Source organism: Condylura cristata, unplaced genomic scaffold (assembly GCF_000260355.1).
Source record: "Condylura cristata isolate star-nosed mole 26May11 unplaced genomic scaffold, ConCri1.0 scaffold00043, whole genome shotgun sequence".
Lineage (NCBI taxonomy): Eukaryota > Metazoa > Chordata > Mammalia > Eulipotyphla > Talpidae > Condylura > Condylura cristata.
The window spans coordinates 3,655,284-3,683,261 of NW_004567144.1; the positions used below are offsets into that span (position 1 = coordinate 3,655,284).

Genomic DNA, 27,978 nt, shown 5'->3' on the forward strand with positions numbered 1-27,978 from the left:
AAGTGTTTAGAAATCTTTGGTGGATTTTCCCCTGTGTTTAATGTTTGTCTCCTCCATGAGACTGTAAAATCTAGGCAAAAGCCATGTCTATCTTCTTCTCCACTGAATTCTCAGCACTTTTATCAGTGTTTGGCAGACAGTAAATGCTCAGTTACAGAAAAGATAGATCCAGAGATCTGGGACCTGCAGACAATCTTTAATTTTGCAAAGTTTGGTGTGAACATAGTAGTGGCTCAGTAGGCATTCACTGAACTAAATAAATAATATTAACAGGAAAGACTTATACAGAGCCAGCTATGTGCTGGCCCTGTGCTAAGCGCTTTATATCCATTCACTCATTTAATCCTCAGAACAACCCTATAAAGTAAGTACTATTATCATCCCCACCTTACAGATAGAGAAACTCATGGAGGCTCAACAGTTTGTGGCAGGTCTGAGATCTGAACCCCAGCTATCTGACTCTAAAGTCCACATCCCTAACCACTATAATGCCTTCCAACAAAGAATGCCCAAGAGAGATGGATCAATAGCCAAAGATGTCATGGGAAGAACATACTGGAACTGGGACTGAAATCTGGGTTGACTTTCTGTGCAATGCCTCTCCCACTCTGATACACAGTGTCTGGCCCCTGATACAGAGACCAGGGAATAGAGAGATAAGGAGAGAGGGATAAGCTCTGGTAGGTGAGGTGGTTCTCAGAAAAAGACAGAAGAAGCCAAAGAGTATCCACTAGGATAGAAACAACCATGGGGTCATGCATGCACGGAAAGGGAGCTTTTCAGAGATCTAAGGGACTCTGAATTCATCAGGGATTTCCACCCACACAACTAGAGTCACCCAAGGCCATTTCAGCCTCATTGAAGTAGGACATACATGGAGAAAGGATAAATACTAAGATTAGATGGTCTGATCTGAAACCAAATGTGTATGTGTAGGAAGTTGGGGTGGGGCAAGAGAGCAGGAAAGATTAGAGGAAAGGTTAGCTGAAGTCCAAACACTAGTAGCAAAACAGAGTCATTGATAAGAGGTTAAAGCAAAGCACCTACAATCAGCTCAGCTTCAGAGGCTCTGGCCTTCTGTTTGGGCTTCTTGGCACTGAGGAAAGCACTATGGCCATGGCCTTCTTCTCCCGACTGGATCTTCATGAGGGTCTCCGAACCTGCTCTGTTATGCAGTGGATCCCATTCTATATATTTCTAGGTGAGTGAATACTAGGGGCTGGAAAGCACATGGGAAAATGCCAAGAAACAGGCCAAGTTGAAGAGGGCTCAGAAGACATGGTTGGTTCCCTCCTCTGCAAAGTTACTGTGCTTCCCCACAGGAAGAGATGGCTACTGTTGATTCCTTCCCTCCCAACTGGGAGGTACTCAGTCCAGGAGTGAGCCTATGACTCCTCTGATGTAAAGATCACTTCAGCCTTCTCAGGAATACCACTCTGAACTAACTGAAGGGTTGTATCCAGGGAGGGAGCAGAGATGGTGGTGGCTTGCAGAGTTGGTGTAACTAGGTAGATGGGGGGTGATTTTCCAGGGTTGACTATGGTGAGGGAATTCTGGAAAATCTGAGGGGCTGCCTGAGTAACTCATTAGAATTTTGAGAAAGATCTAGCTGTTCAGTGGACTTGATGAAATAAGCATTGGTGCTGGGCAAATGGGCTGAATCCTTTCTTTTCATTCACCTGAAACTGAAATGATAATGGTAGGCAACAGAGCAGGGACACTCTTGCAGCACCTGTGAATTTGTCAGTGATGGACATTCCAGAGATCTGCACTTCCTGTGCTAATTGTTGCAGGTAGCTCAAAATTTCATTAACACTTCAAACTATTCAAAATTCCAGTAGTTATTTGAACTGAACTTAGATTTGGTTATTTGCTGCATAAATCAAGGAACACATTAATATATCAAATCTTAATAATATTCTAATGACTGTGTTTTGAAACAATGAGTTTTATTTATAAGTGTGTATTTTATTTTGTGCACTTAATAATTTTTTCAAAAATATTATTCAGGCGGGTATCCATCGTCTTCCTCAGATTGCAAAAGAGATCTGTGACACCAAAAAACGAGAACTTATTGATTCTTACTGAAATCAAGTGCCAAGCTCATAGTCACTCAATGGCTTGGCTTGATTCTAACTTTAAGAGAAGGAAGTGATTTTTTGGTATTCTTTTTTTTTTTTAAAGATTTATTTATTTGTGCATACAGAACTGGGGTACAGGCCAGGTGCAGGGGAGGTGAGAGGATTCACCAGAGACAGAGTGGGGGGCAGAACAGGCAGATTGTCGAAGTACACTGCTGAGGGGAGCAGCAGGTGGGTCAGGAGAGGTCTGCCGCACCATGTGGTCACTCCCGGGGCAGGTGGGGATCGAACTCATGCGGAAGTGGCTTTAGCTTCTTAGTGCTGTGCTTTAACCCACTGCGCCACCAGGGAGAGCCATTTTTTGCTATTCTTATTTCTTTCTGGGCTTCCACTTTTTTTTTTTTTTTGCTTACTTTATATGTATCTTAACTTCCTCACAAGTACCTCTGTGACAAGTTGCAGTGCTTAGCTGGGAAAATAAGGGGCACAGGAATGTCCCAGGAGACTTGGCATCATCGTATAAGCCACCATCTCAAGTCTGGATCCCAGAAAGAGTAGGTCAGTGTGATGTAGCTAGAGCAGATGGTCAAGATAGAAAGAGTTGGGGCCTCTCCTGAAAATATTTCTCAGTAAAATGTTCTCATTTTTCTCCCAGAAAATGATTTTTTTTTCTGGCATGTTTTTTTCTTCCTTCAACCCTCATGAAGAACACTGCCCCAGACAGGGATAGTGTAGAGACGATATCCAACAATGACCTGCAAGGGCCAAGGGATGCAATGATTAACCTCCTAGAGATTCACCTCCCACCAATCTTCAGTTTCCAGTGGAGTGGGGGCTATTAAGGACAATGAGAGCCATTTATGCACCTACTGAAAACACATATGACTAAACTTAAGTGTTTAATTTTGCTTGCATTTTTTTCAAGTTTTTAGAAATTTTGGCAAAGTGGTTAACATGAAATCTACCATGTTAACCACTTTTAAGTATACAGTTTAGTGATAGTGTGTACATTCACATTACTGTGCAATCATTAGCGTCATCCTGCTCCAGAAATTTCTCATCTTCCCAAACTGAAACTCTGTACCCATTAAACTCTAATTCCCCAACTGCCCCATGCCTCCATCCCTGGCATCCACTATTCTACTTCTGTCTCTGTGAACTTTATTCCTATGATCACTTCATGTAAGTGGAATTATAGACAATTTGTCCTTCTGTATTTCACTTAACATAATGGTTTATTTCACTTAACATAATGTCTGTATAAATCACTCATATTATATGGGACAGGATTAACTTTTAAAGGATAAATAAAGTTCCATTATATGAATAGAGCGCATTTTGGGTCTCCATTCACCGGGTTTCTTCCACCTCTTGGCCATTGTGTATCTTACCATGAACACGGGTGTTTAAATATCTCTTTGAAACCCTGGTTTTAATCCTTTGGGATATATAATCAGAAATGGAATTGGTGAATCATATGGTATTCCATTTATTAAAATTTTTTTGAGGAATTGCCATGTTGTTTTCCACAGTGGCTGGACCATTTTACATTTATACCAAACAAGCTCAAAAATTCCAATTTCTCCACATGTTCACCAATACTTCCTTACTTTCTGTTTTTCTTTTTCATAGAAGCTATCCTAATGAGTGTGAGATGATACATCACTGTGGTTTTGATTTGCATTTCTCTAGTTATTAGTGGTATTGAATACCTTGCCATATGCTTCTGGTCATTTGTCTTGACTTTTTAGATTAATTATCATTCCATGTGTCTTTTACTAGTTTAGATGTTATACACACTGTTTCTGTTTTTTTGGTGATTATGCTAGAATCTGTTACAGGGCACCAAATCTGTTTCAGGACAAAATCTGTTACAGGACAGGGAGAGAGGGACACCCTGAAGTCCCAAACCTGCCTGCTCTAAGTGGGATCTGCCATCCGCCGCAACAAGACAGATCTGTTCACATAGTTATAAGACATTGGCAAATACTACTTATAAGACATTGGCTGTCCTTGGTGAGACTACAACAGTGAATCAGGTAGAGACTCCTTACTATCTAGTTACAGAGAGGAACTAATCATTCATCCCATCATCATTATACCCACTTAATGTGCCAGTGCTGTACACATACACAAATTCCAATAAATGCAGCCTGGCTTTTTTTTTTTTTTTGCATTAAGTATAGTAAGAGCAATGTTTTCATAAATCCAGGGAGAAAAAACAAAATATAGAAGAACCAGTAGTATTTTATTTATTTTTAATAATTTATTTATATTTACCTTACATCATTGTTTGCTTTTTTTTTTTTTTTACAATGTTTGCTTTCTTTTCTCAGGTGTAGGCCCCATAGAGTTCCCACCACCAATTCACCCATGCACCAGCACCATGCTCTTCCTGCCCTCTTTCTGATCCCTTTCCCTCTCCCTCCCCTGCAGAATGTCTCCACTTTATAGTTGTCTGTTTATTATTATTTTTTTTTGCTGGGTTATGTTTTTTATTGTTATTATTTTCCCCTGATCCCGTCTTTGGTTCTCCTATATTCCTCCTATATGTGAAACCATCAATATTTTTCTTTTACTTCTGTCTTATTTCACTGAGCATGATCCCTTCCAGCTCCATCCATGTTGCTGTGAGTGGCGTGAGTTTATCTTTTTTGATGGCTGAATAGTACCCATTGTGTACATATACCATATTTTCTTGATCTAGCAATCTATTTTTGGGTGTTTGGGTTGTTTTCAAGTCTTACCTATTATAAATAGTGCTGCAATAAACATAGGGCTGCAGGTATCTTTTGAATTAAAAATTTTGTGTCCTGTGTAGATCCCTAGAGGTGGAATTGCTGGGTCATATGGTAGCTCCATTTTTTTTTTAAGATTTTATTTATTTGTACATACAGAACTAGGGTACAGGCCAGAGACTCAGGGGCAGTGAGAGACTTCACCAGAGACAGAGTGGGGAGTAGAACAGGCAGATCAACAAAGTACACTGCTGAGGGGAGCAGCGGGCTGGTCAGGAGAGGTCTGCCACACCATGTGGTCACCTCCGGGGCAGGCGGGAATTGAACTCATGTGGAAGTGGCTTTAGCTTCTCAGTGAGGTGCTTTAACCCGCTGCACCACCAGGGAGGGCCCGGTAGCTCCATTTTTAATAGTCTAGGGAAACTCCACAGACTATAGTGGATATAAATACTTTCCATAGTGGCTCGACAAATTTGCATTCCCACCAGCAGTGTAGGAGAGTTCCTTTTCCACCACATCCTCAGCAACACTTGTAGTTACTAGTTTTTTGTTTGTTTTTTTATTTGTGTCATTTTACTGGTGTAAGGTGGTATCTCACTGTGGTTTTCATTTGCATTTCCCTCTCATACTTATGAGGGATATTGAAATCTTTTCTTATACCTGTTGGCTTTTTGCATTTCCTCCTTGAAGTAGTATCTTTTCAGTTCTTCTGCCCATTTTTTGACAGGATTGTTTAGTTTTGTTGAGTCCTGTGAATTCTTTGTATACATTTGTGATCAGTACCTTATCAATTGTATGGACTGAAAAGATTTTCTCCCAAACAGTAGGTATATCTTTGTTTGAATTAATGTATTTCTTTTCTTTTTTAATTCAAAATAATATTTATTTAGACAATTAGTCACTCAGGGCTTCCAAAACAAAATTTTACAGACTGGTGGCTTAAACAGCAGAATTCTATTTTCTGTCTTTCTGGAGGCTGGAAACTGTTTTGGTTAATGTCTCTTCTACTGTACAGAAGCTTTTCAGTTTGATGTAGTCCCAGCTGTTTAACGTTTCCTTCACTTTCTTTGCTTTAGGGAATGAGACTTTAAAGATGTAGCTGAGCAGTACATCTTGTACTGTTTTACCTATATTTTTTTCTATAAATTTTATAGTTTCAGGCCTTACATTCAGGTCTTTTATCCACTTTGAGTTGGTTTTGTGCATGGTGTGAGGTAGTGGCCTAGTTTCATTCTTTTGCATGTAGAGGTCCAGTTTTCCCAGCACCATTTATTGAACAAATGATCTTTGTTCCATTGTATATTCTTTACTCCTTTGTCAAAGATTAGTTGTTCATATATGTGTGACTTTATTTCTGGAATTTCTGTTCCATCAATTGGTCCTTATGTTTGTTTTTGTTCTAATATAAAATGGACCAGTAATACTTTTTTAAATAATAGTTTATTTTCCTAATAGGATTTTTTTCTTCATATTTCTTTATTTTATAATAGTTTATTTTTACATATTTTGTGCCTTTTTCCATCTCAGTTGTAATCCCCGCAGGTTTCCCATCACCAAATCACCCCTGTGCCATCACCATAGTCCAGTGCACTTCCCTGCCCCCCCTCCCGTTTTTGATCCCATTTCCCACTCTACCCCCACAAAATGTCTCTGGTATACAGTTGTTCATTATAATTGTTATTTTCTCACCTGGTCCTTTAAACTCCTGCTATGAGTGAAACCATCCAGTATTTTTCCTTTTCTTTCTGGCTTATTTCAGTAAGCATGATCTTTTCCAGCTCCATCCATGTTGCTGCAAAAGGCATGGGTTTTTTTGGTTGATAAGTTCCATTGTGTATATGTACCACATCTTTTTAATCCAGTCATCTACTTTTAGACATTTGGATTATGTTCATTAGGCCAGTAATATTTTAAGCAAAAAAAAAAAAAAAAAAGGTCCTCAGTGGTTTATCTAGTCCTATATAGAAAATACAGATCTTTTCTTTTTGTCAGCAATTTTTATGAGCCTCTTTCTCCATAAACTTCAACAGTTTATTCTTAGTTCCATGAAAAGTCTGTGCTCCAGAGTAGTTCTTAAAGTCTTTTTTCTTTGAATACAAAACATTATAATAAGTAAAAGCATCTGTAAATGGCAAAAGATTTTAAAATTAATATAAAGATGTGATTATAATATAATTGATGAGAAAGACTGCTCAGTTAATTTTGTGACATATAATACTTTAGAACAATAACCAGAATTGACAAGTTATAATATATCAGAACACATGGAACTTTTAGGAATTGTACATAATTACTAGAACATCCACATATTTTTTACATATATTTTTTATGTTGACAGTGCTTCTTCCCATGATGTTTTAACATACCCAGTAAGCCTAATTTAATATTTCTCCTCCTACAAAGAGACTAATTTTATTGGGTGCCTTAGGAGTTCTTTTAGGACTTCCCATATTTATTTTTATTTTAAAGTTTGATTCTGGGGACATTTTGTCATAGGTATTAAAAAATTTACAACACACTAATTACTATGAAAAATATTTAGTCACCCATAGTAACAAGTAAAGACTCAAGGGGCAAATACATGTTTTGACAACTCATTGCAATGTTGACAGGATTAACTTTTCTTTTAGTTAACCAGAGAACGTGAAGCCCCAGGACTTTAGATTACTAACAGCTTGTAATCTGTTTAATAATGACCCTATTTAAGAATACTTTTATTATTTCAGTAGATGAAAGAAATTAAAATTTCTTTTTATAGAAATACTTTACTGATATCAAAAGCTTAATTTAAAAAACCATTATAAAAATTGATTTGACATATCCAACTTCACCATATATAAACTTTCTTTCATAAGATTTCTTTTCTTTTCTTTTTTGAAAGATTTATTTATTTCTGCATACAAGAACTAGGGTACAAGGCCAGAGGTGTGGGTGGGTTGAGAGGATTCACCAGAGACGGAGTGGGAAGCAGAGCAGGCAAACTTGAGGGGAGCAGTGGGTGAGATAGAAGAGGTCTGCTGTGCCATGTGGGTCAGCTCCCCTGCGAGAGATCCAACTGATGCTGCAATTGCTGCAGAATGCTTTAACCTATTGAGCCACTGGGGAGGTCCTCTTTCATAAGATTTCTTTACCATAAATCTCTGACACTTTTAAAAAATATTTGTTGGGGTAACAGTGATTTGCAGCACTCTTTAAGATTTAGGGGAACAGGTTCACACATCCTCAAGTGTGTCACCACACCGCACCCACCACCTACAGTCCTTTACCATAATGCATCGGGCCCCCTCCCTGTTTTTTTTTTTTTAAGATTTATTTATTGTGAGTGAGGTGCAGGCCAGAAGTGCAGGGGCTATGAGAGGATTCACCAGAGACAGAGGGGTAAGAAGAACTGGCAGACTGATGAAGTACAAGGTTGAGGGGAACAGTGGGTGGGTCAGAAGAGGTCTGCCTTGCCCTGTGGATCATCTAAGGGGCTGGGGATAGAACTCTGCACTGAAGTGGTTGTGGCTTGCTTACAGTGCTTAGTTTTATTTTACCTGTTGTGCTACCAGGGAGAGGGGCCTCCCACAACAATCCTCCTTCCCCCTCTAGTAAAATCAGTTCTAATCACAGTCACTTTGATAGACCTTCTACAGCATAATATACTCATTTAATTTTGAGTTGAGTATCAGGTGAATTTTCTTTTTATCCCCTTACTTTAAAGAAAACCATATTCTTTATTTTTTCTTATTTAGAAAACATATTTTGGGGAGTTTCCCTGGTTGTGAGGTGGTTAAGTCTCAGGGCTACCATTGCTACAGTCTGAGTTTGATCCTCAGCCGGGGAGGTGACCCAGACTACACAACAGACCTCTCCTGTCACCCACTGCTACCCTCATTAGTGAATTTCAATCTGCCTGTTCTGTACCCTACTCTGTCTTTGGGGAATCTTCTCACCACCACCCCCTCCCACATACACACCTCTGGGCTACACCCCAGTTCTTCTATGCATAAATGAATAAATATATAAACCATTTTTGTAAAAAAAAAAAAGAACATAAATTTACATTTTTCCTACTTTCCATATATGGAATCTTAAAATTATTCTTTCTTTTTTAAAGATTTATTTATTCATATAGAACTGAGGTACAGGCCAGAGATGCGGAGGGTGAGAGGATTCACCAGAGACAGAGCGGGGAGCAGAACAGGCAGATCGAGGAAGTACACTGCTGAGGGGAGCAACGGGTGGATCAGGAGAGATCTGCCGGGCCATGTGGATCTCCTCCTGGGCAGGCGTGGATCGAACTCATGTGGAAGTGGCTTAAGCTTCTTAGTGCTGTGCTTTTAACCCGCTGCACCACCAGGGAGGGTCCATTAAAATTCTTATTTCTTCATGAACATTTTAAAAATCAAGGGATGTTGTCTATTAATCTTTATTTTTTTAAGGCTGTCTTAATTTTTGTCCATTTCTACAGGTTGTGTCATGGTCAATTCCCAGGGTGATTACATTCCAAAGAATGACTAGGTTTAAAACTTTAGGTGAGAGAGGAAAAGTGCAAGGACATTTCTTAGGCGTTTCAGGATATATTTCTATTATCATAAGTCTAAGGTAATTTCTATTTAAATTTTTCTTTTTTCTCCAGAGATTTTCTTTCATTTTTCAGGTTTGTTTTTTCAGTCTGCTGACTGATTTATCAACTGTTGGATTATAACCTAGGAATTTCCCACATTTAATTTGAAAGTGTTCCCTATATGCAGAAAGTAGAATGGGACAAAAGAAAAAGGAATTGTAGGTAGTAGCTTAAATGAACAAAGGAACATATTATTAGGCTTTACCCAAAAGATGAGAATTTTTTCATTTCATTCCCCACAAAATCTTAATACTGTTAAGAGGCTTTGCTATATTTAGTCAAAACAACACATATTTTATTTTTTAGGGGGTGTATCCTTGAAGCAACTTCTAAGACACTTTATTTTTTGAATTATTTTATTAGTATTAATTTCACATTTTAAGAGTTAGAGTTAAAAGAACTCTCTTAAATCTTAAATATTAATTTTTAATTTCTAAATTTTAAATAATTGTAAAAACTATTTCATCATTACTCCTTTAGATTGGAAAACTTACAAGTATTTATAATTTTTACAACATGTGCTTTAATTTTTCTAGGTGACATAACACATTTTACTTGTAGGTATTAAATCCTCGTACTCTGCAATGAGAAGACAAAAGTAAACTCAAAATTATAATAATCAATATCTCAGCAGAATGATTTAGATATGCATTAAATTTCTATAACTAAAATTAATAAAACCTTAATTTTTCATACGATATTTGAGAAACATCTTAAGTAGTGTTAAGAGTAAAAAATTAAAGTGGAGTTACCTATATTAAATTTTCATCAAGATTTAATAATAAGATATTGCAGTTTTAATTTTTCCCAGAGATGGTATATATTTAGAATTAAACTAGTAAGGTCGTCTTGCCTGAAATATTCCTTTGAAAAAATTTTTCCCATTCTTTAATTTAATTAACCTCATAAATTACTAAAAATATTTGAGAGACCAATGAAATTATTATTAGAGATTTATATTTCATTTATGTAAAGATTTTATTTCCAAAACAAGTTCATATTTGCCAAAATTATTTGTTCTAGATCATGGTTTCTTAAAAAACATATTGGATTATTTGTTATTATATTTTTGAGTCTAGAAATAATTTACATAGATACTTTTATAAGTTATATGTATGAATTTATTTTAGTAATATCCCTGGAGATGAACAACAAAATATAGGTAGACTTACAAACATACAAATAGATAAAGATTTTTTAGTGTTTTTGTTTGTTAGTTTTTTGCATAGAAGGACTGGTGTGTAGGCCAGAAGTTTGGGGTGTAAGAGGACTCACCAGAGACAGAGGGGAGATCAGAACAGGAGGACTGGCTGAAATACACTGCTAAGGGGAGCAGTGAGCAAGGCAGGAGAGGTCTGCTGGGCCATGTGGGTCAGCTCCTTGGCCAGGGATCAAACTCAGCCCATTGTGGTGCTAGCACTGAGACTTAACCCCAGGCCACCAGGGAAGCTCAAATATATATATTTTTTATTTTTAAAACATTTTTGTGGCCCTCCCTGGTGGCGCAGCGGGTTAAAGCACAGCACTAAAGAAGTCAAAGCCACTTCCGCATGAGTTCGATCCCCGCCTGCCCCGGAGGTGACCACATGGCGTGGCAGACCTCTCCTGACCCGCCCACTGCTCCCCTCAGCAGTGTACTGCGTCAATCTGCCTGTTCTGCTCCCCACTCTGTCTCTGCTGAATCCTCTCACCCTCCACATCTCTGGCCTGTGCCCCAGTTCTGTATGAATAAATAAATCTTTAAAAAAAAAAAACATTTTTGTATAAGTCCTGATGGATGGTAATCAGGTATGCATTTGCTCTTCCATAATTATTACTTACTATAGAAGTTGCTCAATCAAATTTATTTTCAAATTTCAGAGATCTCATTTCTAGGGCTTTAACCCAAGGATTTGAATATGAATACCTTCTGCAACTATTCCTTGTTATATTGTCTTTGTTCCTGGAAATTTAGGCCAGAGACCTTGGTACTCTAAATCAAGAAAGATTTTTTCTGCCTTGTCTATGGTTGAGACTCTAATCCACAGTTGAAGTGGGTTTTAGCAAATAAAGCACTCAAAACAGATTATTTACCCAAAAGACATCTATTTCAAGAACTGTTTTCTTCTCTCAAAAAATGAAAGTAATGTTAAGGGTCCAGGAGCATCAAAATGGAGTGAGAATTCGTTTGAGTGGCCACTCAGGATTGGTGATGGGGATTCCCGCCTCCCTGGGGCTGTAGAATATTGTGCAGGTGGTCTGGGACCTTTGTCCCTGGCACCCATCTGGGTCACCAAATTTGTTATCAAGCAATGAGCACAGAAATTTTATAGCAAGATTGACCAGATAGGAGACAGGAGGCTCACCCCAAATTGGCTTCCTCCGTGTCAAGTGGGCAAGCACTTTTATAGGATTTGTATACCATCCACCTAAATAATTGCAATCACCTCTTTCCTGGCCTCTTCCCTGACCCACCACTCTCCACTTTCTCCTATCAATCCCACTGCCTACTCCTAGAAGAGTCTTTCAAAAGTGTCTCTGATCAGCAGAAGTCCTGCTTAAAAATGGTGATTACCCATTGCTTACTTGATTATGAACAAATGTGTTAATGTGGGCCAAGGCCCTCCTTCATTTTCTGGTTCTAACTCTTTTGAAAAAAGGATTTGTTTATTTATGCATATCAGAACTGGGTTACGGGCCAGAGGTGGTGGGGGTGGTGAGAGGATTCTCCAGAGACAGAGTGGGGAGCAGGACAGGCAGATCTACTGAAGTGCACTGCTGAGAAGAGCAATAGGAAGACAGGAGAGGTCTGCCGTGCCATGTGGGTCAGCTCCCTGGCCGAGAGTCTAATTCATGTTGCAGTGGCTGGTGATAGCTTCATAGTGCTGAGACTTAATCCTTTGTGCCACCAAGGATGCCCCTCTTGCTCTAACTTTACCAGCTCACCCTTTTACTTTTCCCCTATGTGAAACTTGTATTAGAAGTAATCTATTCACAGAAAATACTGAAGGATAACTTATCATTCCTTCATCTCTGCTCCAACTACTCCCTCTGCTGGAAAGGTGCCCTGATCATTCTTCTGGGAATAGCTACAAGATATTTTTAGATATTCTTTATATTTTGAGATACTGCTCTCTACAACATGAGACTACCTCTCCTCTGAGAGTCCGGAGCATCTTGTAAAGTAGACGGACAGCAGTCCTTATGGCCTTTGTCTCCTCTCAGCTCCACGAGAACAGGTGTCATGTCTTATATTCCTTGCAAGCCCATGCTTGACACTAAATCAACAGTTCTTCCAGATTTCTTCTTTTTTAGTAGAGACCCTTAAGTCCGCCTCTTTCTTGTTCCTTTATCCTTCACTTTTAAATGTTTGGGAGAGCCTCCCTTCTTTCTCTGGCTTCTGAATACTACAAAACAAACAAACAAAAAGAAACCATAATCTTGGCAATGTAAGACAGACCAGTTCTGCCACTTCTATGATATGTCCTTGCACAAGTGTCCTTGCACTTTTGTTTTCTGTGTGACCTTGAGCAAGTAGGTAATTTACCCTTCACCATTGTACTAACAGAGCATAGTCCTTGCCTCTTAAGACCATTCCAAAGACCAAAGAGGTGGTCTTAAATTCAGGGCTTTTCCTTCTTTTATAGAAATTGACATTGTTTAAACCCTAACCATAGCACTCCCCCCATAGGATAATTCCCACTTTGCTGGTTGACCCGGAGAAGCATATCAACCACTTCAAGATAGTCACTCTAAACTCTAATTTCATTGCACCTTCAGGAAAAATTCCTCAGAGAATTTGGTACATTCCCATAGGTCCTTTAAGGAATCTTTCACTACTCCCTCTCCTTCACTCCCTTGCATCCAGTCAGCTGCCAGGCCCAGAAAATTCTAACCCATAGTGTCTTTCAAATCTACAATTCCTAGCTGATCTCCCTTCCTAAATTTAGTTTACCTGCTCCCACAGTTATCCCAATTTATCTTCCCAGTTCAAAGATATGTATTTACTGCTCCTCTACATTTAATCGCCTTCAGTGGCTTCACTCCCCTCCAGCATTAGGCCTAATCTCCCAGTGTCTCTCCCAGTTTTATCTCCTCTCCCATTATCTCATGCTTTCTGGACTTTTCAAGGTTATGATGTTACTCAGGGGTCTTACATCCTGCCAGCTCCAGGCCTTTGTGCAAATTCTTCCTTGTGCATGGAAGTTTCTTACTCCACCAATCTATCAAAAAAACTCCTCTGAGGGAGAAGGATCAGGTCAGGAGTGGGAAGAGCACAAAGGACCATGGTGATGGTGCAAGGATGAATTGGTGGTGGGAATTCATACAATGTGCAAAGATGAAGGATGATGTAACGAATATATTTTAAAAATTAAAAAAAAAAACTCCTCTGAAATTCAACTCACCTGTTACTTTCTATAGAAACCTTTCTAGGTTCCCCAGTAAGAAGTGATTCTCTTCTTGAGTTCCTGTAGAACATTGTACCCTGACTATATAGTTCTCCTCCTCTGGAACATTCAAATACCAGTATTTCCCACTACGATTGCTCTGAGTTTCTGGAAGGGAAGAACTTTAAATTCTGTTTGCACTAATGTCAGTTAACACAAAGTGCTTAAAATAGTTCTTGGCACATAATAAAGACAGAACAAATACTAACTACTTTTCCCCAAAAGCTTTAAGTAAGGATATTTCCTGACCTTTCTGAGACTCAGTTTCTTCATATGTAAAGTGAGGATTATAAAATTATCTACTTTTCATGATTATGAGAGGATTGAGATAATGTATATAAAGTGTTGAACAGGGGCCTCCCTGGTGGCAAAGGGGCCTCAATGCTATCAAGCTATCACCAGCCACTGTGGCAGAAGTTCCACCCTGGCCAGGGAGGTGACCCACGTGGCACAGCAAAGCTCTCTTGTCTCATCCACTGCTCCCCTCAGCATTGTATTTCAGTCAATCCACCTGTTCTGCTCCCCACTCTGTCTTTCACACACCCCCCCACACACCTCTGGCCTGTAAAAATAAATCTTTTTTTAAAAATTCCTGAGCAGGGTACTTGTTTATAGTAAATGTGTCGTGTCTGGTATCAATGACCATACTTACATTATTTTTATTATTACTCTCCACATTTACTCTAGTCACACTCCTCCTTCCAATCCACAACCCTGCTGCCATGACTTCTAGCACAAAGATTTCACACAAGGTGTGCTCGCTCAATATTTGCTAACTAAATTTTCCTTTATTCCCATGTGCTTCTAGATTCATAGCTAATTTAGGTCCAATAAGTAATTACAAAGGAACAGAAATGCCTCTTTGACAAACCAACCATGTTCTTGAAATTCTCAAGACTTTGAGCCAACTTAATGAAATATTGGGATTTGCCTTACATTGGAAATAATTGGTTGCCTGTAGCCTTGCATACACGCACGCGCGTGTGCACACACACACACACACACACACACACACACACACACACACACACTGAAACGTCAGAGGAGTTTTTCCTGTTTGGAATAAGGACACTGGAGTTTTCCCTTCCTGTCTGTTTTCAGCTACTACTTGGAGAATTTTAAAAATCAACTTTTTGTGCTATAATCTTATATAACAAATATTTATCATGAGTCATCTCCCTGAGCTTGGCACTGCACTAAAGGTTTTTCAAGAAGTTTACTGGCTTAGTCGGGAGGTGGCCAGACATGTGAATTACTACAGGAGCAAGCAAAATGAAACGTGTTCAGATAGAAGTATAAGTAATATGTGATGGGTATGTCTTTAGTGTGCTGGCTGCATTGGGGCAAAAGAGAAGCAGCATGGATCCTTAGAAGACATTGGCAGTCATCTGGGAGAGAGTGGTGGCATGCAGGTGGAGCACAGGAGCTTTTTGAAAGATGTTTCAAAGACAGAACTGACAAGAATTGGTAAATGACTAAAGAGAAGGAATAACTGGACATTAGTAGTTAAGGCAGTCTCTGCAGTATGGCATTTTGAATTCTCAACCTGGACTCAGCCACCAAGGAACTGTGTGGTTATTTAACTTCTCTGAAGCTTTGTTCTTCATCTAGAAAATGAGAATGACTTGTCCAAATAGAGTCTTTATGGGGAATAAATGAAATTTGCATGTAAAACTTATTTAATGAATATTGGACACTATTAGATGGAAAAAATAAGGAACTGGGATGAATCAGAGATAATTGGACTGAGAAAGGTCTCACTGAGATTCAGATCAGTATCATCTTTAAGCTAGCTATCAGTATTAATTCAAGACTATACAGTTTTAAATTTTTTCTTTAAGTTGGAACCAGAGATAAAGAAGGACGTAGTGCTAAAAGGGTCAGTTCATCAAGAGAAGAAAACTATCCTGATGTGAACACACTAAACAGTAGGGTTTCCAGATATATTAAACAAAACTGAAAAGGAAAATAGGCAGCATAGCACTATATCTGCAGACATCCTTGAAAACCACAAATAACAAAAACTCACCCAAAATAACATAGCCTAGAACTATTAGTTTAAGTAGTTGAATTAAATCTTAAATCTTAAAATTAAATCTTTGGAAGGTTAAGAACCTTCCAAAACAGGAATCTGCAAGCCCAGATGGTTTCAAATGCAAATCTACCAAACATTTTAAAGAAGACATATCACAGATTCTATACAATCTATTCCAGAAAATAGAAGTGGAAGGAACACTTGCCAAGTCATATATGAGGCCAGACCCTGATACCAAAATAAAAGGCAGTACAAAAAAGAAAACTACCGACCAATATCTCTCATGAATATAAATACAATAATCCTCAAGAAAATACTAGCAAATACAGCCCAGCGCTATATTACAAAGAATAATATACCAGGCCCTCCCTGGTGGCACAGCAGGTTAGTACACAGCACTGCAAGTCAGCCACAGCCACTTTAGTGCGAGTTTGATCCCCAGCCCCGGAGGTGACCACATGGTGTGGCAGACCTCTCCTGACCCACCCACTGCTCCCCTCAGCAGTGTACTTCGTCGATCTGCCTGTCCTGCTCCCCACTCTGTCTCTGGTGAAGCCTCTCACCACCCCTGCATCTCTGGCTTGTACCCCAGTTCTATATGCATAAATAAGTAAATCTTAAAAAAAAAAAAAAAGAAGAATATACCATGACCAGATGGGCTTTATCCCAGGGGTGCCAGTATGACTATTGAAATTAATCAATACAAACTACCATATTAAACGAATAAGGAAGAAAAATACACAACCATATCAATTGATGTCGGAAGGTCACATGACTTCACCTTCAATTATGATAAAACCCTTCAGAAACTTCCTCAACTCAATAAAGAGTAACTACAAAACCTCTGTAGATAACATCATACTTTATGGTGAAAGACCGAAAGTTGTCTCCTTAAGATTAGGAGAAAAGCAGAGAAATCTCTCATCATTTGTATCAACAAGTACAGTAAGACAATAAGAAAACAAGAGAGAAAGGCATATATATTGAAAAATAAGAGATAAAACTACCTTTATTCACAAATGGCATGACTTTCTTTATAGCGAATTCCAAGGAATGTACTCTAAAGGCTCCAAGAACTAACAAATGAGGGTAGCAAAGTCACAGGAAACAAGATCACACCTAAAAATCAACTACAGAGAAAAATTGAAAGTAGAAATTTGGAAAACTTTGCCACTTAAATGCCTTTAAAATGAACTGGTTATCAATAGGTTTAACAAAGTCTGTACAGCATTTGTAGGCTGAAAACCGTAGAATGCTAATGAACAAAATTATATACCTAAATACTTGGAGACACACTGTGTACATAGGTTGGAAGACTCTTGATTGGAAGATAACAATTCTTCTCTAACCTATAAATGTAATGCCCTTAAAATACAAATCCCAGAAGAGTATAGAAGATAACAGTTTTATGTAAATATTGAATTTCCCAAATTCAATAATAAGACTGTGGGTGCAAAAAGGGAAAGAGAATGTCTTTATTTTAGAAAACACACACTTAGGCTTTCAGGGAAAAGGGGTTGTGCTCTTTGCAATGTTCTTTCAAAGCTCATATTTAGAGGTAAATCAAGTGTAAAATGTTAATGACAGTTACAGATTTGGGTATAGGATATATGGGATTTTGTTAAAAAATTCTTGCAAATATTCTTGTAGCTTAAAGCAGTTTCAAAACTAGATGTTTAAGTGATAAAATCCCTACCAGGAGTTTCTGTAGACAGACAATATGTTTCTAAAATTTATACAGAAGAGCAAAGGAACAACAATAACTAAAAACAACTTGGTAAAAAAAAATAAGATTAGAGGAATCACACTACCTGATTTTAAGTCTTAGTGTGAAATGACAGCCATCAAGATAATGAGGTATTGACAAAGTAATCTACACATTGATCACTGGAACAGAACATAAAGTTCGGGAACAGACCCACATAGAGATGACCTAATGATTTGTTACCAAGATGCCAAAGCAATGTAGAACAGCCTTTTCAATAAATGATGTTGGAACAATTGGATAGACATATGTAGCAAATTAACCTTGACCAATAACTCATGTCCTATTAAAAATGACCACATAATGGATCACAGCTCTGAAGCACAAAACTGTAAAACTTTCAGTGAAAAAGATAGGAGAAAATGTTCATGACCTGAAGTTAAAGAGTTCTTGGATTTGCCATCAAAAGCACAATCTACAAAAGAAAAAATTGATAGACTGAATTTCATCAAAATCAAGCTTTTGCGCTAAGAAATGCTCAGTTAAGAGAATAAAAGGATAAAATGTTTGTCTATCCCATCTCTGATAAAAGATTTGTATCCAGAGAGTATAAAGAACAATTGAAATTCAACAGTAAGAAATAACCCAGCTGAAAAACAGGCCACGTATCTGAACAAACACCTCACCAAAGAAAATACGCAGGCAATAAATACATGAGAACTGTTAACATCATTTGATATCAGGAAAATGAAGATTATGGTGAGATTCCTCATTTGGCAGTGGTTTGACCATCTCCAGTACAAACTAAACAAGGAGACTACCATATGTGAACTTCCTTTTCATAATACATTCCTCATTCCTAACTTGAGTATGGACAAGATGTTAGTGCCACCTTCTGGTGTCAGGGCCATGTTACCTAAGGGAGAGACACACACACATACACACAAGGAATGATCTTTATCATTCCTTCCTCAAATATCTTTGCTCTCTTCATAAGACTCCTTTTCCTCTTATGAGCTTTAGCTGTTGCACCATTAGCCTATGTTTCTGCTATCGCTTTAAATTCCACTTTTGTCACTATCAGTGACACCAAGGACAGTCAAACAGACTGATTCTGACAGGCATTCCCTCAAAGAATATTACCTTCTCCTGAGGTGCTGAGCCTGCAGTTCAAATAGAGTCCACAAGGGGGTAGGTGTTGCTCAAAGCATTGGCACTTAGACTACCTTTAAGGATTTACGGAACACAATTAATCCACCTATTCTTTTAAAATACTATTGCATTTAAAGAACATAATGCTGACTATACACTAATCACTTAATTTTTACCTATTATTGAAAAGAGAAAAAGATCTTTACCTTTCAGTAAGTCTACAGATACTTGTTAAACACCTACTATAGTCCCAGGCACTGTTCTCCATACTGGTGAAACAAACTAAATTTATTTGAATATATAAAAGAACTGATCTACTTAGAATACCTTTAATTAGTAATGGTACTTACTCAGCTTCACTGAGTTTTCTTCGGAAGCTTACCCAATGTGAGTGTGAGATAGCAAGTTTTTCTTTCAATTTTTAAAAATATATTCATTACATCATCCTTCATTCTTGTACAAAGTATTTCCATGTGAAATTCCCACCACCAGTTCACCTGTGCAACATCATCAGAGGTAGCAGGATTTTCAATTGTGGCAAGTTTCCACAAAATTCCTCCCACCACTAGCTCTTATTTAGTTAGCATCCTTACAACAACCATCTCAGCTAGCTCTTATAAACAAAATGACCTTTTAAAGAAATGTTCACTTCATCTTTTTTCCTGTTATTTTCACCTATGTCTAAAATGCAAGAGACAAACTAGCAGGTAAGCAACTTTTAAATTTCTTCCCCTTTTCTTAAACTTTTATCTACTGCCATGTAGTATAGAGAAGTTTAAAAAGGCATTATCCTAGCTGGGTCTTTTTTTTTTTTATGAATACAGAACTGGGGTACAGACCAGAGGTACATGGGCAGTGAGAGGATTCATCAGAGACAGAGTGGGGAGCAGAACAGGCCGACTGACGAAGTACACTGCTGAGGGGAGCAGCAGGCGGGTCTGGAGAGGTCGGCTATGCCGACCTCCTGGGCAGGGATCGAACTCATGCTGAGGTGGCTTTAGCTTCTTAGTGCTGTGCTTTAACCTGCTGCACCACCAGGGAGGGTCCAGCTGTGTCTTCTTTAATTCACATTATGTATAGTGAGTCCTGCCTTCTCATGAAAGTAGATTTTTTTCAGTAAAATTAATTCCCAACACACACACACAAATTAATTCCCACTCCACAAGGTGTAGCATATTTGTATCTCAGAGCCCCCGTAGTCATTGGCTAGCAGAGATCTTCTCCCCTAGCTCTTCTGAAGCTTTTGGGACATTTTGAATAGGACAAAATGGAACACAGGAATGCAGTTTCTAATGTGTTCTCTCAGCACCTAATGGCCTGTTCACGCTGCAGGCAGCTCCCCTCTGTTGGTATGCGCTGACTTAACACTTTCACAAAGAAAAGTGAGTCAGTCTTTCAGAAAAGACTTCCTTCTTTCCCCCATTTCTTCCAGAGTGGAGACACCAGCCTCCCACAAGGTGCTGCTCTTTCCCCTTGCCTAGGAGAGCTTCCCTTGGACTGCCGCTGAGGGCCTGCTCTGAGATGTCACAGCCCTGCTGTTTCCTTGGGGAATGTCTCAGCCATCAGGGGAGCCAGAGCACAACATAGTTAGGCAAGGATGGGAGAAAAGGGAGACAAAGGTCTCAAACCAGCCTTGGTCTTCAGTATGGAGCAGAGCTTGAGGGTATGAGGGGTGTACTAAAGTTTGAAGGGCACTGAATTGCATGAACACTTTGTGTCCCCTCAGGCGCTATTCCTATTTTGTATTTTCCTTGGGTTCTGGCATGCACTAAGTTCTGGATGGTGCCCGTGCTCACCTTCACCTGGCTCACCTATGATTGGGACACCCACAGTCTAGGTAAGATCCAGAGTGTCAGCCCCTGTTTATACCAAAGGTGAAACCACAGGAGAGGAGGGTGGAAGGAGAGAGTGGGAGATGCATTGGGAAAAAAGGGTGAGGGAGGAAAGAGAAAATAAGGAACAAGGGAGGAGGGGAAGGGAGACAGAAGCAAAGGGGGGTAGGGAGACGAGAACTGAAAGGAGAGAGGGAGCACAGTTCAACGAGGAGCAACCTCTGCCAGCCTACCCCCCAAAATTTAGGAGGCATGGGAACAACCCAAATGCCCAAAAGTGGATGACTGGATTAAAAAGATGTGGTACATAGACACAATGGAATATTACTCAGCAACCAAAAAAAAAAATAATAAACACATGCCTTTTGCAGAAACATGGATGGAGTTGGAGAAGATCATGCTTAGTGAAATAAGCCAGAAAGAAAAGGAAAATTTAAGAGGTTGAGGGTTCTGGGCAGGTGCCTACAGTCGTGGGCTGTTTTCCTGTCACCTTTCTAGCTGGCTCCAGAGGAGCAGGTGCTTTGGAGTCTAGGAGAGTACCCATAGATCTGTGCTCTAGAAATGTGGAAATGTAAGAAGGAGCCTCCTTCTGTGACCAGAAGCTTGTAGGAACAACATTCCACCACTGGGAAGGAGACTGACCACATTCCACCTGTATTTTTCTTGCCTTCTGTTCTGACAGGTGGTAGGCGTTTGCCATGGGTACGTAACTGGACCCTCTGGAAATATTTTCAGGATTACTTCCCAGTAAAGGTAACCACCCTTTGTCTAGATGCCCTTGGTCCTCTCCCTCCCCTTGCCCTTGCCCTCTCCCTCCCCACTCTGGTCAAGGCCCAGAGGCATAAAGCAGACTAGGTCCCCACGGTGTATGGGCAGGTGGGTAGGTGGGTGGAAGGCAGCATTTCCTAAGAATGGCAAACCCAGTTCTGCCTCTGAGCATCAGAACCTTTGGCAATCTTATGGCAATAATGACATCTCAATGAACAGGGATTTGGGGGGTCCCAAAGGGAAACACGGCCTACCTGATGGCTGGAATTTGAGTCCACACATCCTCTCTTCCTTATTTTCTACTGCTTTGACTTCAATCTCCCTCTCACAGCTGGTGAAGACTCATGACCTCTCTCCCAGACACAACTATGTCATTGTCAACCACCCCCATGGCATTGTTTCTTACGGTGTGTTCGTTAACTTTGCCACTGAGGCCTCTGGCTTTTCTCGGATTTTCCCAGACATCACTCCCTCTCTAGGGACCTTGGAAGGGATCTTCTGGATCCCATTTGTGCGAGAATATGTGATGTCAATGGGTGAGTACATAATGTAATTTCATTCTCTGACCTACATCAGGGCTCCAATCAGATAATCAGTCTACCACTCCATGTTCAAAGAAGGCTTAGCAGAAAATGAGATTAGGAATCACTGGACCAGTAAATAAGAGCACTTAGCCAAACATGAGTTTTGTGCAAGATCCACAATACAGGGTTTGTTAAGACAACAGAGTAAATTCTAAGTATTCACAAGAGTTGCAGGAATCCTTTCAGAAGAGGAACCAGAAGGCCAGAGTTCAGAGTCAAAACCAAAGTAGAAAAAGAGAAGGCAAAATCCAAATGTCAAACCCAAATGTACAAAAATCAGGCAACTCAAATTAATTTTGCCAGATTATTTCCAGGATATTAGAAAGCTTCTTTGAACCTGTTGTTTATAGAGAAGCTCTCATCTCAGACCATCTAAAAGACAGGTGGTATCTTGCTGGCTCATGACCATAATGTCCCTCCTTGGAACTCCTTAATTTTTCAAAAGACCTCAAGGCATAGAGTAGTTATCCATCAAAACCCAAGACAATTTTCCCATGCCAGACTGCAAGCCAGGGTACTGTAATGAATGCCCTTCTCCCTGGGTTGAATATTTATCCTCCCAGACAACAGAAAAATGAAGCCAAACAGTAAATGGTAAGATAGCATTACATGGAGGCACCAGGTGGATCACTAGTGTCCCAGAGGATGCTCTCTGGGTTTGTCATGCATCTGGAACAGTGGTCTCACCCAATGGCTGAGGGTTGGTGGAAATTTCTGCCATCCAGGAGAGAACAGAAGGTAAGCAAAAGGCAAATATGGGAAGAAGTTAGGAAACACTATAGTTGAGCACAAGGGTATCATCCTCATTCCAGAGTTCATATACAATTCAGTTTGGTTTGGACAGACTCCTGGATCTGCCTACTCTACAGAAACCCCAAGCAGTGGCTCACTTATGGCAGGTTAGGGAGAGAGTAGGTTGCTAATGGCTAATCCTGATCAACCATGGGGGAAGGAACTCGGAAGAGTGGCCAATGCTGTCAGTCTGGGGCAATTGGATGATTACTGTGGTTCATAGGATGTGCTTTAGTGGGAACATATGTGCTTAAAGACAACTAAGATAAGAGGAAGTAGTCAGAGGAACTCAATGTAATCCCAACTGTAGTATCACAGAACTTTAAGGCAAGCAGCTCACCCTAAGGGCCAACCTCAGGCTATGGTTAACCCAGGATATAAAGGCCAAGGTCAGAAGAATAGAAGTAACAACTAGTCAGGAAACAGAAAAACCATCTCCAGCAAGAAGAGCCTGGAAGAACCTCTTACCCCATGTTCAGGAGCCGAGTTTGTTTTGCTACTTGACTCTTGGTTTCACAGGTATATGCCCAGTGAGTGAGGTGGCCTTGAAGTATTTGCTGACTCAGAATAACTCAGGCAATGCTGTGATTGTTGTGGCGGGTGGAGCTGCTGAAGCCCTCTTGTGCCGACCAGGAGCCTCTACCATCATCCTTAAACAGCGTAAAGGTTTTGTGAAGCTGGCACTGAAGACAGGGTGGGTCCCTAAGTTTTGGTTTTTTATTGTCAAGGATGCCATAGGTCTTCTTTGGCACTTCTCCAGAATGGTGACTTCCTTTGGAAAGTTAGATGGGACTCCTTCCTGATCAACCACGGGGGAAGGAACTCTGAAGAGTCACCAGAGGGGAAAGTTAGAGGAGACTCCCTCTTCATTCTCTTTCTCTCTACTCCCTCACATTGTGCCTTTAGTGTATGTGGGCCTCCAGACACATTTCAGTGGGAACTTTTCTTACTTGAATTTGCAGAAATGACAAGAGAAGTTTTTTAACCTCTGTCCTTTAGCTTGATAGCTTAGGGGCTTGGGAAAATGGAGCTTCATTCTGTATCAACCCATTAAATGAGAGACCCAGAGAACCTACCAGGGGCAAAAAAGACACTAGACTTAATGCTGTGGGGATTTCAAAGCTAAATAAGACATGATTTTTGCTTTCCTCTCCCAAAGGAGTACATAATCTACTTTGAGAACTAGAAAGCATTCATTCAACAGCTTTTGAACACCTATTGTATTAGTAGTAGACATTGAAAATATTAAAAAAAATAAAAAAGATGTGCTCATTGACTTTAAGAAACTCAAAGTCCAATGAGGGAAGATAGACATGCACATACGATTGCAAGATATATTCAGAAGCCAACCACTTACCATCCTGACTATCATCACTTGATTTAAACCAATTGGTTAACAAAAAGAAGTAAAGAAAACAATGCCTTTTATGCTCATATAAAAAATTAAATACCTACAAATAAATAGAACCAAGGAAATAAAGGTCTGTACACTGAAAACCATGGCACTTTTGAAAGAAATTGAAGAAAATACCAAAAATAATGGAAAGACATTATTGCTCATGGATCAGAAAAATCAAATATTGGCAAAATGGCCATTCTATGTAAAACAATATACAGATTCGATTCAATCCCTTTTAAGATCCCAAAGGCATTCTTTAAAGAAATAGAAAAAAATCCAAAAATTTACATGGGAACACAAAAGACTTCAAATAGCTGAAACAACCCTGAAAAAAAAAAAAGTGGAGGCATCATGCTCCTTAACTCTAAATTATACTTCAAAGCAACAGTAATCCAAAAAGTATGGTATTGGAATAACACAGGTACACAGATCAATAGAACAGAATCGAGAGTCCACAAATAAAAACCATACATATATGGACAACTGACTTATGAAAAAGGATCCAAACTGATACAATAGAGAAAAATATTTCCCTTTAATAAATGGTGTTGGGAAAAATTGGACAACCGCCTGCAAAAGAAACAAACTAGACTGCTAGATTATAGCTTATACAAAATTAATTCAAAGTAAGTTGAATACTTGAATATAAGAACTGAAACTGTATCAAGAAAAATATAAATTATCAGCCCTTTGATATCATGCTTAAGGTTGTCTTTATGGATTCATCTCCAACATCAAGATGAACAGAAGAGAAAATAAACAAATGGGACTACATCAAGAACTAAAAAATGTCTTTGTTTACAGTAAAATAAACCATAATTAAGATAACAAAAAGACCTACCAAGTGGGAGAATACATCTGCAAATCATATATCAAACAAAGGGTTTATACCAAAATACAAATAATTCATATAACTCAACAACAACAAAACATATAACCTGATTTAAAAATAGGAAGAGGATCTGAGTAGGTATTTCCACAAAGAAGACTACAACTGACCAGCAAACACATAAAAAGATGTTATACATCACTTAATGTTAGGGAAGTACAAACGAAAACATTAATGAGATTTCACCTCATACCAGTTAAAATAACTTTTATAAAAAACTTCTGAAGTGATAAGCATTGGTGAGAATGTGCAAGAAAAGGGAACTTTGAGCACTCTTGGTAGGAATGTAAATTGGTGCAGCCACTATGGAAAACCGTATGAAGGTTCCTCAAAAAATTAAAACTAAAGCTGCCATATAATCCACTAATCCCACTTCTAGGTATTTATTCAAAGGCTATAAGCACACTAATTTGAAAAGATACATGTGCCCCTGTGTTTACACTATTTACAATATTTACAATAGCTGGGATATGGAAACAACCTAAGTGCCTGATGAAGAGTGATTGTAAAGAAGATAAGTTATATATACATAATGGGATACTAGTTGGCCAAAAAAGATGAAATCTTGCCATTTGCAACAACATGGGTGGACCTTGAGGGAACTATACTAAAAGAAATAAGTTGTAAGGAGAATGACAAATAGTAAGCCCAGTGTCTCATTCCTGCCATGCCCCACTTCCCCAACTCACCCTTCAGGGAAAGCTGTTGTGCCTCGTTCTGTGATGGAAAAACAGTAATCTTAGGTGATCTGTTTTCATGGTTCACAGCATCCAGGGTGCTGGGAGGAACTGGAAATTATCAAAGTTTCTTCAAGGGGATGAAATTAGAGTCCAGTGTTGGAGGGCAAAATAGAATTAGTCTCATGAAGATAGAAAGAAGGCAGTTGTGGGGGAGGAAACAGAATGTGCAAAGATGCATAGACAAGAGAGAACTGGGCAAACTTATTATGGCTAAGAAGATTGCAAGGAACAGGAGAGGAGAGAGCACAATGGCCGCACTATGCCGTGTGGTACAAACTGAGAAGCTCTGGTTTTCTTTAACTGAAACAATACTGCATTATAACATTAAGTTTCAGGTACTCAGGAGTGATGTGTGTCATGTGTAGTTTAGGGACATCGCTGTGGAAGTTGAGCACATGAAAGAAGATCACCTGAGACTAGTCTCTTTCCATTGCAGAACAAAGCACAACAGCTTCCCTCAAAGGGTCAGCTGGGGAGATGGGGAATGGCAGGAATGAGACATGAAGCTAAAGACATTTGGGTGCTTATGTTCTTGTCGTGTATGTGGCAATAAGATAGGTTTCCCTCTATGAAGAAGGTTTCGCTGTAGGAGCTTCCAGAGACAACTTACATTTTTGCCCCTTTCTTTGCAGAGCATATCTTGTCCCTTCCTATTCCTTTGGAGAGAATGAGGTTCACAATCAAGAGACCTTCCCTGAGGGCACGTGGAAAAGATTCTTCCAAAAACACTTCCAGGCTACAATGAAAAAAATCCTGGGACTAAATTTCTGTACCTTCCATGGACGGGGCCTCACTCGGGAATCCTGGGGCTTCCTGCCTTTCAACAGGCCCATTACCACTGTTGGTGAGCTTTCTAATATCTCTGGATCACCCTGGTCCCTTATCTCCTGATCCCAGTTCATCAAGTCTCGGCATGGGCTGTGCAAATTCCAGTGGCTATGGTTGATGGCAGGGAGGGGAGGGCGACTAAGTAAGAGTTGTAGCCATTTCTACATGGGACAGAGACCAACAGCTGCTATGAGAGCATCACTGTTCACACACATCCCTTCAACACTCCCCTGAGCTTGCTCTAATTTTCACTTTCATGTGTGAGGTTAGATGTTTGGAGAATATGGCACCCATATGGGGCTGAAGCAAAGGAAAAGAACAAGGGAAGGGAAAGGGACCCACAGAATGTTTCAGTACATGGCTCCCTCTCTGATATGGTAGTTTGAGTTCTTTGCTGGGGGTGGGGTTCTAATGTCTGTCTCCTTTCCTTCCTCATAGTTGGGGAGCCCCTGCCAATCCCCAGGATTGAAAAACCAGACAAGAAGACAGTGGACAAGTATCATGCGCTCTACACCAGTGCCTTGCTAAAGCTATTTGATGAGCACAAAGTTCAGTATGGTCTCCCTGAGACCCAGGAACTGACAATCATATAAGAGAAGCTGTATTTCCCCCTATAACTAAACCCCAAAAAGGATCCATGATCCTTTCCAGAAAAAGAAGAATTTGGGGAGAGAGTAGGATCCCAGGGGTGAGAGGAGAAGCAGGCAAAGACAGAAAGTAATCAAAATTTAGGGAAGGAACCAGAAGGATAGGGGAAGACCAGGCAATGACCCAATTTGACAGTCTTGTAAGTCCACAAATTGTCTTTGCCCCTTGCCTCCGGCCAACCCTGTGATCAGAAGAATGAGAATGAAAAAACATGGTGCTACTTCCTCCTGCCTTAGAGGCACTGCTACATAGGTTGAAGCTTGGAAGTCTTGGTGAGAACTAGTTTCTTTCTCTTTAGGTCCTTTCCATACATTTTAGGCGAACTCCACAAAGTAAATCAGGGACCTACACAGGTTTCCTTATTCAAATGAACAGGATTCCTTCATTTGGCACAGAGTTCTAGACTGGCAAACAAAATATAATAACCACGGAGTTCTAGACTGGCAAAAAAAATGCAGCAGTTATGCTATTTTTCTTATAAAAATAAAGCTCTGGATTTATAAAATAAATATGATTATTTCCTGATTACACTGTGGTTCACTACTGAACTTTCCTCAAAGCAGACCAGAAGACTTCTCTGTGGAGAGTCATTTTCCTCTTCACACATACTTTATCCTGCTCTCACAGAAAAGGTGAAGTGCTAGAAGCAAACTCCTGCATGGTGTGGGAGACATGAGCAGAACTATGGAGTTGGCACAGGCACCCACTAACTAGTCCACCTCTCCTGACCTCACATAACCACCCTGGGTCA

The 27,978-nt window shown here is 39.6% G+C and overlaps 1 protein-coding gene across 1 annotated transcript; it reads left to right on the forward strand.

The window, feature by feature from the left end:
• Window positions 1-1,110: 1,110 nt before the first annotated feature.
• On the forward strand, window positions 1,111-27,653 carry DGAT2L6 (diacylglycerol O-acyltransferase 2-like 6). The gene is made up of 7 exons (XM_004694430.2): window positions 1,111-1,201; window positions 20,474-20,584; window positions 21,262-21,332; window positions 21,679-21,883; window positions 23,243-23,417; window positions 26,384-26,595; window positions 27,018-27,653. The coding sequence occupies exons 1-7, from the start codon at window positions 1,111-1,113 to the stop codon at window positions 27,170-27,172; spliced, it is 1,020 nt and encodes a 339-aa protein (XP_004694487.2). The 3' UTR covers window positions 27,173-27,653.
• The last annotated feature ends 325 nt before the right edge of the window (window positions 27,654-27,978 follow it).

What these genes read in the sequence shown, in the direction of transcription:
- DGAT2L6 (XM_004694430.2), top strand. Translation starts at nt 1,111, where the DNA reads ATGGCCATGGCCTTCTTCTCCCGACTGGATCTTCATGAGGGTCTCCGA. An exon ending in AGAATATGTGATGTCAATGG is followed by an intron (nt 21,884 to 23,242) that starts GTGAGTACATAA and finishes TTGGTTTCACAG; the next exon opens with GTATATGCCCAGTGAGTGAG. An exon ending in CAGGCCCATTACCACTGTTG is followed by an intron (nt 26,596 to 27,017) that starts GTGAGCTTTCTA and finishes CCTTCCTCATAG; the next exon opens with TTGGGGAGCCCCTGCCAATC.